This window comes from Sinohyriopsis cumingii, chromosome 3 (genome assembly GCF_028554795.1).
Source record: "Sinohyriopsis cumingii isolate HCF-2022 chromosome 3, ASM2855479v2, whole genome shotgun sequence".
Classification (NCBI taxonomy): domain Eukaryota; kingdom Metazoa; phylum Mollusca; class Bivalvia; order Unionida; family Unionidae; genus Sinohyriopsis; species Sinohyriopsis cumingii.
Window position 1 is genome coordinate 153,290,797 of NC_142963.1, and position 13,366 is coordinate 153,304,162.

Sequence of the window (13,366 nt, forward strand, 5' to 3'; positions counted from 1 at the left end):
TATGCATGGCGGCCAGTATAAATGGTGGAAGAAGAACCCGGGAAAACACCAGAAAGAACCAGCAACCCACGAGAAGCTACTGGCAAGTTTTCTCACATACCCACATTGGCCGAATCCGAGACTCGAACCCATGCAGACAGATGTGAGATGGCAGCGATCCGTAACGGTGAGCGCTTTAGACCACTCGGCCACTCGGCCACTCCAGGCCCCCTATTACAAGGATGATGTAAGGATTAGTTATTTGCTTTAAATTAATGACACATGTTAATGATATGTCTTGAATGAAGCATTAAAAGCGGTCTCAACATGAAAGAAACGTTCAATGGCTCATGATCCAACATACATTTGTATTGTGGGCCTCTAAACTGTTCATCAATGACGAGACCGCTTTAACTCACTTAACTCGGAATAAAATCATGCTCAAACTTGGCCATTTATCTGATATGGTATTCAAAGCAGTCACATGACCAGTGCAAATGTTAGTGGCCTATACTACAATTAGAGACGGGAGGAATGAATACTATTAAATTAGTAAATTAGTACTTTACCACACAGCAACACAAGTAGCCCCTTTCTCAAGGACACACTACGGCAGCTAACCCGGGCTGGTTCGGCGATAGGATTCGAACCCGTATCCTTTCGGCCGTGAGTTCGGCACGCTAACCACTGAGCTCCTTGCCAGAAGATATATTGTCAACACATGTCATCAATGAAAAGCAAGTAGCTAATTGTTTGATTTATGTTTAGTACCTTTTTCGTTACATAATGCTACATAACTGTGCAAGCGCCACTTGGAATGAACGTATTGCATGCATAGAATATGGATCATTACAACCTACACAGCACAACTGACTCAACATAACCTTGAACGTATCAATTCGATTTGTGGTAGAACAGAACGAACCAGTTTTAGTGTAATAATTTCCCTCCCAAGATGCAATTTCTTTGATGACAAGAGAACTGAAGCTAGATTATAGTTTATACTTTATTATTTCCTGTTCCTGGGAAATTTTAAAGGCACAATTGTGCAGCTGAGGGTGAATTTTCTTGCAAAAATGTTGGGACATTTATGTATATCAACTGATTAAATACTATTTAAAAGGCATTTCTGGGGTAATATCAAGTACGTAGGGGTTCTCGTTATGAAATACGAGCTCCCTGAAATCTTCGTACGTAGAGTAACGAATCTATCGTCTCCATGTTGAAATCCCGCTCGGCAGTGATCGGTAGATTCCGAATGAATAACAAACGTGATTCCGGTGACCGAAATTTGCATAATTATAGGCCACATTGTAAACACTGAAGATGTTGACGTAAAACACAACCACGCTACGAGACCGCCTAAAATGACAACAACGGTGAGTACGATCTTCTTCTGATCTCGTTCTTTTCTTCTTATCCTTTTCCTTTCTAATTTTAATTGTGAGAGGAAACAATGAAATGTATGTAGAACTACGTTTATAGTTATATTTCAAAGTTTTTGTTGTACGAGAATAATTTAAATCGACGTGCTCTGTACAGTATTGCAAAAACCCACAGGTACCCACTCTATTTCTTGCCCAGTAGAATTCGTACTCCCTCACGGCCCCACCACTCAATTTTATAAATGAAAAGCATGAGGGATATTTAAAAATGCTCAAAATTGATAATTTTATTAATCAATTTATAAATTCTAACCAGATTGTCACCAGTGGACCCCTAACACCCAACACACACAAACGTACAGTCACTTGTCAGCTGAAGTTGGACTAGTACTAATATTAGTACCCTTACTCGTACCTCAACCACAACAAATCAAGTTGAGGCTACGACATCGTAGCTAAAGTTGGACCACAGCTTTATTCTTGGACATGTTTATTGGGTATTGTGCACACTGAGTAAATAGACACATAGACTTTGCTTTGATGCCCATTCGAGGAAAGTAGGGGCCCTTTTTAAATTTTGGATCCCCACCCCACCCAACACTTGACCTGATCCAGCCCAAAAAAACTTCTATCAAATCACAACCTCTCATGTATTAATTTCTGATCCAAAGTTAGCACTATATTCCTATAAGTTTAATAAGTAATCATGAATATATTAGTTGTCAAATATTGAAATACATTTACTTATTAAAATTCATTAGATAGACTTAAATCAGCTTACTCTCAAGCTCAATTCTAGAGCGACCTTTAAGAGGAAGATGGAGGATGAGGCATGGAGCAAGAAGTTGAAAAAACAGATGGGAGAGAGGAGAAAGACATGCTGTGCAGCCTAAAAACTGAGCTGAACAAGCTCTACACATAGTTCAGTTGTTGTTGTGGGGTTTAACGCCATCCCTCAGCACGATAGGCTATACATGGCAGCCAGTATTAATGGTGGAGGAAGAACCCGGAAAACCCCGGAAAGAACCACCGACCCACGAGAAGCTACTGGCAAGCTTTCTCACATGCCCACATTGGCCGAATGTTAGACTCGAACCGCCGCAGACAGAGGTGAGATGGCAGTGATCCATAACGAAGAGCGCTTTAGACCACTCGGCCACTCGGGGCCCCCTACACATAGTTCAGACAAGGCAGACAAGAATGAGGGTAATTGTTTATTTTTATCTTGCAAAACAAGTATTGATAGATATTGAAAAAATGTTTGGTACTAAGTAAGTTGGCAAAGACTCTAATATCTATGTCAGTAGTGTTTTGCACAACTTAGAAAATGCATACTTGTATTAAAGGATTAGTTATTTTACCAAACAATGTATGTTTAAACTGCTTTACTTTTTGTTGCTACTCAACACCCCACCCCAATATGATTTGATAAAGGAAGACTATGCACAGATACCATAGAAAATACAGAGGCCACCTCATTTATATGGCCACTTTATATAATACCAAAATGGTAAAAGTATTATGGAAACAATCTCAAAGAGTACCCTATTGCACGATGAAATAGATATAATTGATATGAAACTAAATACAAAAGGTTTTAACATGGGTCACTTAAATGTACAAGGTATAGTGGAAAAAATACAACAGATTAAGTTAATGATGTCTTCCAAGGAAAATAACATGCATGTTTTAGGACTCACTGAAACCAAATTAAATGCTAGCCACAATGATAATCTATTTCACTGTCAAGGCTACAAAAAACCATTATGCAGGGACAGAGAGACAGCAGGAGGGGGGTCTTGTATACATTACAAGATGTAAATGCAGAAAGGCAACCTGACTTGGGGTCACATGAAATTGAGAGTATTTGGGTGGAAATTTCTCAAAATAATGCAGAATCATTCCTAGTTGGTTTCATTTATAGGTCACCTTCCTCCAAAGCAATTTGGAATGATAACTCTTTGAAACAAATAGAAAATGTTCATGCACAGGAGAAAGAAACATATACTCAGCAGTGTAAATAAGGACCTACTCAATACTCAAATAAGGAGTAACTGGATGGAATTTTTTGAATCATTAGGCCTAGTCCAGCTGGTAAATGAGCCCACAAGTGTAACAGAAATCTCAAGCACTCTTACTGATCACATTTATACCAACCTACCAAACAATGTGGCTTATGTTAACGTACCAAATGTTGGTCTTAGTGACCACTATCCTACTTTTTTGACAAGAAAGGTTAAATGCAACATAAATAGGAACAATACACACAAAATTATCACTTACAGATCTTTCCAAAATTGAAGTAAATAACAATATCAAGATGACCTATATAAAGTTTCATTGAATATTATCCAAAATTTTGATGACATATGTGAAGCTCTAAAAGTGTGGACTGATTTATGAATGTAGTCTCTAAGCATGCCCCACTAAATGTACATTGAGTAAAGTATGAAATTCAACCTAACTGATTTACAATTGAAATTATAGATATTATGAAGACACGAGACCAATTGAAGGCTATGGGAAACCATGCACAATATCAAGTATGGGGAAATAACATAACAAGTATGATTGAAAAGGCTAAAAAAAAACTTATTATCAATCAATGCCTTAAAACACAAAGAGCAACACAAACTCCATTTGGAAAGTCTTCAGTGAATTCATTGGGGTAACACACAAAGATCAGACAAATAAAATTCACTCACTTCTGGTAAATGACACAAAAGTCAATGATGACACTGACATTGCAAATATTTTGAGTGATTTTTTTTCACTAACATTACCGCTAAGTTAAAAGAACCAGTGATAGAAAACAAGTATAATGAACTGAAAAATGCCTAAGGAGGGATGTTTCTCCATCCCACAGGTATAAAAAAAACTGCTAAAAAATGTCTCAGTAAACTTGATATCAAGAAAGCTACAGGACTTGATCAGATTGGTCCACCACTCATTAAAACTTCTGCCTCAGCTATTTCAGATAGCATAACATTCATAATCAATTTAAATATTGCAACCTCATCTGTCCCCAAAATATGGAAAACTGCAAAAGTAATGCATATGCACAAATCTGGTTCTAAGAATATGCTGATAACTATCAGCCAATTTCAGTACAACCAAAACTTGTCAAAATTGATTGAAAAACATGTCCATGACTCGTTCATGTCATATTTAATGAAATAGTTGCTGTTACACCCTATTCAATCAGGCTTTAGACAGAAACATTCATGTGAGACTGACTTGATCTCTCTAACTGATAAATGGCTTCAACCACTTGATCAAAGTTGAATAATAGGATCTCTATTTGTAGATTTCAGGAAAGTTTATGGGTTGGTGTACCTGAAATTCTTTTAAGAAACTGAAAATCAACCAATGCGATGAAAGCACAATTAGATGGTTTACTTCAAAGTTAAGTGAGAGAACACAACATGTTTATATAAATAATGTTCTGTCAGAACCTGGAACAATTAGATATGGAGTACCACAAGGTTCAATTTTAGGTTGATTACTATTGATACTATTTACTAATGGCCTACCACTTTTTACTAAGGGACTCAATTTCATCTTCAGATCTCTATGCAGATGACACAACATTGTCAGACATCCGAAACACAAAGCAATTTATTTACAGGATGCCCTAAACAAACTGGACAACTGGTGCACATGCAATGGCATAGTGGTAAATACTGGAAGAGCTAAAATATTACTTATCTCAACATGGCAAAAAAAAAACAAATCTTGGTAGTGATGAAATATGTTTGGCATGGAAGGATACAAATTTGCAAATGGTTTGTCATGATAGACTACTTGGGTGTTTTGGTAGATAACCTATCATGGACTGAACATGTCATTAAAAAAGTTAATTCAAGTTTATGGCTTTTCAGTAGGATAAGGTACAGAAAACTATTTTATAACAGTTACATACAACCCTATTTAGACTACAGTAACACAGTGTGGAGTAATTCAAATGATAAAATCATAGCAAAGCTGGCACATCTTAAAACAAGTGCATTCAGGCTATATCAATCCAGAAAGTAAGCAAGGAAAATTTCAGCTGGTAAGTTAAAATTATTACCTATTAAAGACTGAATCCAGTTGAGAAAAGCCAAAGTAATGTACATGATATCCAATAATAGTACTCCTGAATATTTACAATCACTATTCAAGTATAGGCTACCTGGTAATACTCCACAACTGTGATCCATGTCTACCAAACAGTATAAAATTCCCAAACCAAATAAGGAATTATTCAAAAAATGTTTCTGGAATAGTATTCCAGTTGACTTTAGAAATGCCAACTCTATTTCCTTCTTCCAAACCAATATATACAGCGGCTTCAGAGATACACTTAAAATAGATAAATTCATTTCTATGAGGGCCTAAAGGTAGATTAGCTAAAATCATTTCATATGTAGGTATTAGTGACCAACGCTAGTGGCATACAAACATTCAATACTATAAAGGTCAACTTGCACTTTTTTTCAATTTGATTAATAAACCAACTAAAGTAATACATTTATTAGTTGTTTTTTTAAAATAAAAAATAGGAACAAAAAGTCTATGCAATCTTACTTTGGAGTTCAGCAATTAGACCTGACTAGATTGCAGTTTTTTTTTTTATAAAGTTAGACATGTACAGAATTCATATAGCCATTTAAGTCTTGTGAAATAAAAACTACACTTTTATTCTTCTGTTTTAAATATGATGCATGCCTTAATGTGTATTTCTAAAGCCCCAAAATATGTTAAGATAATACTATATATGCAATATCATGATAAACATAAGGACTTAATAATCCTAAATTGTTTTATTTATCCAGAATGAAGACTGACATGAAGGCCTGCAAGAAACTTATTTTTCTTCTTCATATCTGATCTAACATTTTTGGGTAAGAATTTTAATTGCCCAGTCTGCTTGGCATTCAATGTTTCCACCTTTGAACTGGTGATTACTGCAAATGATTTCTGTATAACAAATTTACTCGATTTGATGGCAATTTTGAAATTTCTTTAATTCTTTCAATAACTTTTACATATTCCATAAGCATGTTATTGCCAAAGCTTAAAAATTTTATGCACAAAATGTATATCACAAAAGGTATGAATAACTTGACCGGTATGTTGGCTACATTACAGAAAACCTCTTTCTGTATACAGGATATGTGTAGCACATGCCTATGAATGTACAACTTGCACTTTGTACCAATAAAATCAAAATACTACATCAATTTACAAACAGAATTAAAACTTTGATAGTTACTCTTACAATACAACATTTACATTGAATTCCATTTACAAGGTGGACTCTCAAAGATTGATAATTGATGTACATACATGATTGTTGTAAATGTTATTTCTTTGTAACCACTGTGAAAGAATTTTAATATTGTAAGCCATCCAAAAACAGACATGCATACATATGCAAATGATAAGGACTTTGTTTTAATTTACAACTGATACTCATTGAGTAGATTCTTTTCATTACCTGATTTCAATGTGGGTATCTCACTATACTAAACAAATCTAAGCTGCAATCAGCCATTCCTATTTGATCCCAATGTATGAGTCTCTGACTTATAGAATTGCTCCCCAAAAACTTTGAGCTGTCCATCTTAACATAAACTATCAGTTCTAGTTGCGATGGAACTCTCAGTGTTCATGTCAAAATAAAAACCTTGTGCAGTTTTGGTCCACGTGTATTTCACAGTGGAATTTGCTGATCGAAGATGAATAACATTTGAATAAGCGCATGCTACTATTATTTCTTAAAATATATTTTTTTACATTTTAGAAATTGCATATTACAATTGGAATAATTTTTCAGATTTTTCAAGATCTAATCCTTGATGAGGCTGTATATGCCTTGTCCAGGATGTACAGACGAAATGTTCTTGTCCTCAACGATAAAGTTGACTTGATGAGTACCAACAGTCATGCTACCTACAGACAGTTCATACTACGGCAACATGGAAGGTTGGGGTCCGGACAGAGACATGTAATTCCCTCTTGCTGTTTCTGGCAGATACATGACAAATATCCCGATGGACAATACACTGGCTTCATCCACTCTAGGCTTGCATGAACTTAAACACTTTCTTGCATGTATGAGTTTGTATATAAATGAATACAATTGATTTTATTCATTGTTTTCTTATAAATGCACATAATATTGCATCAAACAATAATGCTTTCAGATTTTTTTTAACACCAGTGTATTTCTGCCTATAAACAATGCGGGCACGATCATAAATAATCAATATATAAACAGTTTTCAGCAACTGCAGATACAATATTATACATTATTTTATTTTTAACTACTGATATTTCAGGATATTATATAAAGTGTAACCTGCCTTAGCTGACACCTCCATATATCAGACACAGTTTCATATTTTACATAACTAAAATCGAGAGATCTCCTTCACCACACCAAAACTAGAGTTGATGGTGGTTCTTGAGGTGCCAGGTTTATACAAATTCACCTGGGATCATCTTCCTTTAGTTCTCTTCTCCTCTGCATACCCTGCTTTCCCTCAAGTTGATAGATGAGGGCTTTCTTTATAAGCTCCCTGATGTGGGGATGTTTTCTTTTCCTTGCAAGGGTAGACGGACCATCTGCCATTTTTTTTTTTGTAACATCAATGCCTGTTTTAAAGAAAAATTTATTTTCTTAACATGTGTGACAAGCATCCCCATGCTAACCCATATTAACTTTTTACCCAATATTAGAGCCTCATGATCAGTTGCCAAGAAGGAGTTGTTGAGGGTTTGTTTTCGTTCTTATTTGTTCTATTCACAAAATACTATGTGAGACAGGATGCATTTTTGCCCATTCCTTATGCAAGCAACATGTTTTCATGAACAGGTATTAGCTAGTAATCATCATGGTGACAGCATCTACTCCAAATGTCCTGAGGACATTCCATAAACCCCATATATCCTTAATAAAGTGTGTCAGTCCCCTGGGAAAGTGATATACATATCACTGGCTGGATCTAATCATTAGACTTGCATTGCTCAAATAAAAATAAATATCCACTAGAATGATAACAATACTAATTACAAGATCTGTATGCATGAAAATATTAAGATTCCTTACCACAAATATAAATGTGTGCCGATTGTTGTAAAATGACTTGTATCTAATTGTACATGTGAATAATATTCCATTCGTCTGATCTCCAGGCAGGGATCATAATGCACAATCAATATATAAAATTATTCCTAATTTCCTGTAGTGAAACAAGCTTACACTATCTCCCCTTCTTTGTTTCTCATTACACCTCAGCCACTATGTATATTGTGATCCAAAGCAGCTAGCTCATTCCTATTCCTGTACACAGGAGGGATGTATGAAAATCTCTTGGCACTGTACATCATGATCTGCTGATGAAAAACTTCAAGCTCAGCAGTGCTTCTGCAATTATCAAAAACATGTATCTTGTAACATGTGTTATTTGTAATCTGCTAACAGATTAATATTATTAAATAATCATTACTGTTGGTAATTTTTGCATACATAAAGTCTTTACTAAAGTGTTTATTGATAGAGTGTCATGGAATTGTTTATACCTGATGTGCATGTATTATACCTGAAATTACCAAAGACTTGAGAAGGAGAGTCACTATACATGTATCATGTGCACACATCTTATGAATTCTAACTTATTCAGATCTTCAAATGGTAAATATATACAGTAATTTTTTATTTAGTTGAGAATAAAAATATTTAAAGTGGTCTTCACATTTTTCTTTTAAATACCATGCAATTGTTGCAATCCTGAAATGGCATACCTGAAATTACTCCACTGTTTAGGAACCTTTGGTCCAAGAGCACCTTTGCTAAGGTTTTCAGCACTTTGGCTTTCTTCTTGGGATCATCTTCATCAAGCCAAGGCTTTGTCAGCTCTTCATTCTCCACGTAAGGTTGATGAAGACATTTATTAATGCCTTGGCCATGTGAGAGGATCTACTTATGTGTATTGGTGATGTGATTTAGGACACTCCTCAAGATACTCTGAAAGAATGCCACAATCAATACCTTTAGCACCTAAAGCTGGTCTCTTTTGTCATGGTGACCCCATATTGATAAGACAATTTGATTTATATCATAAAGTGAAAGCTACATTGTAGAACTGGCTAATAGTTAGCGTAGCAGGATTCAAATTTTCCTCAGATCATTGTTCCTTCAATATTCACATTGCTATGACATTTCAAATAAATTACTTTTAATAAACTACATACCTAGAAGATTTGGTGATGAATATATATGGATAAAAAATACATTAAAAGAAATCAGAAGATAAGGATTATGCACTGTAATTTTGATTTCATACAAAAGTATACAATAGCAAATGTTTACATATATGTTTCAAATAAAAGGACTGAAAACTCACAAATAATTGTCCATAGCTGCTAGCAGTCTTGCATGAAAACCAAAACTGGTTCATGTCTTGGGACCATTGTAATAAAGCCATATTAACCATTTGTTTGGCAACCTTGAAAAGTAGGTAGATAAAATAAAGTTAAAAATTCATGAAGAGCAATCATCAAAACAGTAACAGCTTTTCAATTCCAAAAGTTTTATAACAGTAAAGAGTGAAAACCAACAAGTCATTTAATTCCCAAGAATAAAAAATGAAATTTAAAAAGAACTTACAGTATTCTAAATTAAATCCTAAATAAGTTATATCACCAGTCCTAATGAATAAAGTTCTAATGAACTGCCAGTGGTTTCCAAAAACAAACTTCAACTGTTATCTCAGTATTTTGTTTTTAAATTAAATATGTCTTATGTGCATTCATCATGAGCTAAGTGGATAGATGGGAAGAGGGTGTTAGCAAGAACTGCATGTGGGACATAGATACATGTATAAATGGGAAACGGCATAAAGAAAGCATATGAGGCATGTAGACACAATTTCAATATACAATGACTGGTCCTCTAAGTATTGAGTGGGGAAAAAACTTTTTTGCATAACCAAAACAATGACAGTTCAAATTATGCCTTTTTCTATGCATCAAGTGGCACAGTTGAAATACCAGACCCCGCTTCTGAAAAAGCGAAATTCAAGGTTTGTTCTCGAACTCAAACTAAGAAAAGCATTAAGTTGGAACTCAACCTGCTGGCAGTTATAATAATGTCCTTTATCAGCATTGCATTTGTTACATCATTGTTTTCAGCAGAATGACAATTGTAAGACAACCCCCACCCACGCACAAAAAAAAATCAGCAAGAAATTTGTCATTTTTACCTTCCTAATTCAATAGCAAATACTTCAGATACTGAAGGTGTCTTCATTCTCTCAGTATGTTGCAAAAGCACTTGGCCAGGTGTTGATGTGAAGCATGAAAATGTAATTGCCATCGGTTCTGTATGCTTGGGTTCATCTTTTGCTATATTCTTTGTAACTTAAAATACGAATTAAATATTCATTTGTATTATAAGTTATGCTTTAAATCTGTTTCTTTGTGCACTGTGTTAAACACTTAGAACTGAAATACTTCATTTAAGCAAGAATACATAATAATAGATCTAAACAAAATCACATCAATAAAACTAACTTGACTACAGCTCAAAACTTTAACTGATAACAATCTGCCAGCCATATATTCTGGTAGCACTACAACATCCTTTCCTATCATGACTAGAGATCCTTTTGTAATTGTAGTCAATACAGTGCTTTATAATAGATTTACTAGCAGTTGAAAGATGTACAATAAAATCTTATTATTTGTTCCATCACGTTTACATGATAAGGTTATTAAACTTTGATGCAAGTAATGTGCATGTCACATTAACCTAAGGTGTGTGTGTGTGAGAGAGGGAGAGAGGGGGATATATATGTTATAAATAATGATAACGCTTGTACATGTATCTAAGTTCCCTCGTCGAATTTTTAAAAAACTTGTCTCACGAAGATAATTGACAGGTGTACAAAATGACCTTTATGAGCAAGCTGTTATAAAAAATAAATAATATATTCCACCCCAACATAAAATACACACAATGCAATAACCGAGTGAAATATTGATCAGCCGATCACATCTATTTTGGGCATATCACAAAGCAAGTCCTTGTGCAAACATTGCATTAATAAAACAGTGTGCTTTCAAACATACAGTAGGAACAAGATATTAAAAAATGGAGAACACTTATACATAGACATCACAGTCACTTGATTCTGGGGAAACTAATGTGTATCACCATATAACACAGACATTGGCTTACCTGTCAAACAACAACTTCGCCATTTCAGTGCCTGATGCCAGTCCTAACTCTTACATCAATGCTCTCCATCGAACAAACTGGTCCCCAAGACGAATCCTTGATAAGTCCCGTTCGGTTTCTCAGACAGTGTTTCGACGTTTCTGCTCGGAAAGCGACAAGCGCGGGCGACCTTTACGTTTTTGACTCTCACGTGTATCCGCCATTTTTGTTTATAATAGATATTTAAATTACAACCTCGTGACTCATAACCCGCCCACTGGACGAAGATGACGTATACATTTTTGTGGTCACGTGAGGCTTCCGTAACAGTTCGTGACCTACAAGTTTCAATTAAAGCTGGCCCCCACAAAAATTCATTTTCTCTCGTTTATTTATCAGCTGCCCAATTTAATCTTCTCAAACTCTAGGTTATTTTGAATTATTTCAGCTTATAAGTCGACACATTTCACTAGTTACATGATCTGTAACATTCACAAAATTACAAACACTCTGCACTATTGTGCCTTTAATAAATCCAAATGTGACAGATATTTAAACAAAGCCTTTATATTGGGACATTTCCATACGCCCCGATTGGCAGCACTTGTTCTAATTACATGTTGAAATATTATGACATAATTTTTTAGTAAAAGTAATAAGATTGAAATTTCTCTAAATTAAGTAACTTTTTTACTTGTAATTATATTATTGATTATAGTAAAAAAAAACAACAAAAGAACTTTCGCTACCAACTTCATACTCAGTAAAAGTTATTTTTGAAATAAAATAGTCTTTAAATAATAGAGTTTAATATGATGACATTTTAGATTAAATCCAGTAAAATATATTTCTATTAAATGATTGCGGTATTAGTCTGAAATATTGAATTTTTGATTCTTTAGCTATCGTGAATTTATTCGATATTTAATTATCTGTATTATATTCTAAAATGCAGAAATTATACAATGTATGATGTTGGTAAGTGAAGGAATGTTGTAGTTTTATATGTATCTCCTATATCCGTAATTTAAGTTTATGTAGATTGAAATTGGAATGTAATTTTATATGTTGAGTATTTCAAAAACGTCAGTCCATTCATCGGAATCTCAAAGAGGCTTGTGTCTTTACAGCATCCCGAAGTACCACCGCATCGCCATATTCCCCAGATGTGGCCATATCTATGTCGTCAAAGTGACACCTGTTTCAAGAGAACTTGAACTTCTCTCTCTCTTTCTCCCTCTCTCTCTCTCTCTCTCTCTCTCGGGTCATGGGAAACAGCATTACTAAGAGTTTATGAGACTAACAGTCTCGTAAAAGCTGGCGGAGAATAAAACGAAGTGGAAAATGTCATGATTAAAGGTGTCACCCCACATAATTACGATCTACGGAACAGACTCGTCCCGCAGCTCTTACAACCATCAGAACCGCTCCGGTGGCCTAGTGGTTAGAGCGTCCGCTTCGGATGTGGGAGGTCTTGGGTTCGATCCCCGGCCGAGTCATACCAAAGACTTACAAAAATGGTACTAACAGTTGCCTCGCTTGGCGCTCAGCATTAAGAGGTTAGTGTTAGGACTGGTTGGCCTTTATGTCAGGATAATGTGACTGGGTGGGACATGATGCTACATGTCTGTGGCATAATGCCCCAGTGCTAGACATCACTTTTAACTGCCACACTGCAGATATCATAGCGATATGACTGAAAAAATGTTAAAGCTACGTTAAAAATCCAAATCACACACAGACACACACACACAACCATCAGACTTCACGCCGCCCAGCTAAACCCCAACCCCAA

General features: G+C 35.2%; 1 protein-coding gene and 1 long non-coding RNA gene across 4 annotated transcripts; one reads left to right on the forward strand and one right to left on the reverse strand.

The window, feature by feature from the left end:
• The first annotated feature begins 1,289 nt into the window (after positions 1-1,289).
• On the forward strand, positions 1,290-9,100 carry LOC149804171 (P2X purinoceptor 7-like). 3 transcript variants are annotated; one of them, XR_016420319.1, is made up of 3 exons: positions 1,290-1,358; positions 6,182-6,250; positions 7,186-9,100. XR_016420319.1 is itself a non-coding variant. In XM_089954151.1 (2 exons), the coding sequence occupies exons 1-2, from the start codon at positions 2,565-2,567 to the stop codon at positions 7,441-7,443; spliced, it is 264 nt and encodes an 87-aa protein (XP_089810277.1). In that variant the 5' UTR covers positions 2,332-2,564; the 3' UTR covers positions 7,444-9,100. The 3 variants fall into 3 exon arrangements, 1 of the variants encoding a protein (XP_089810277.1); XR_016420320.1 differs by lacking the exon at positions 1,290-1,358 and adding an exon at positions 2,583-5,040; XM_089954151.1 differs by lacking the exons at positions 1,290-1,358; positions 6,182-6,250 and adding an exon at positions 2,332-2,570.
• LOC149804172 (uncharacterized) lies at positions 7,868-11,785 on the reverse strand. The gene is made up of 6 exons (XR_016420321.1): positions 11,593-11,785; positions 10,616-10,772; positions 9,758-9,859; positions 9,156-9,378; positions 8,614-8,778; positions 7,868-8,006 (listed from the first exon to the last, which is right to left on the reverse strand). It is a non-coding gene; the product is annotated as an uncharacterized LOC149804172 (long non-coding RNA).
• Between the last annotated feature and the right edge of the window lie 1,581 nt (positions 11,786-13,366).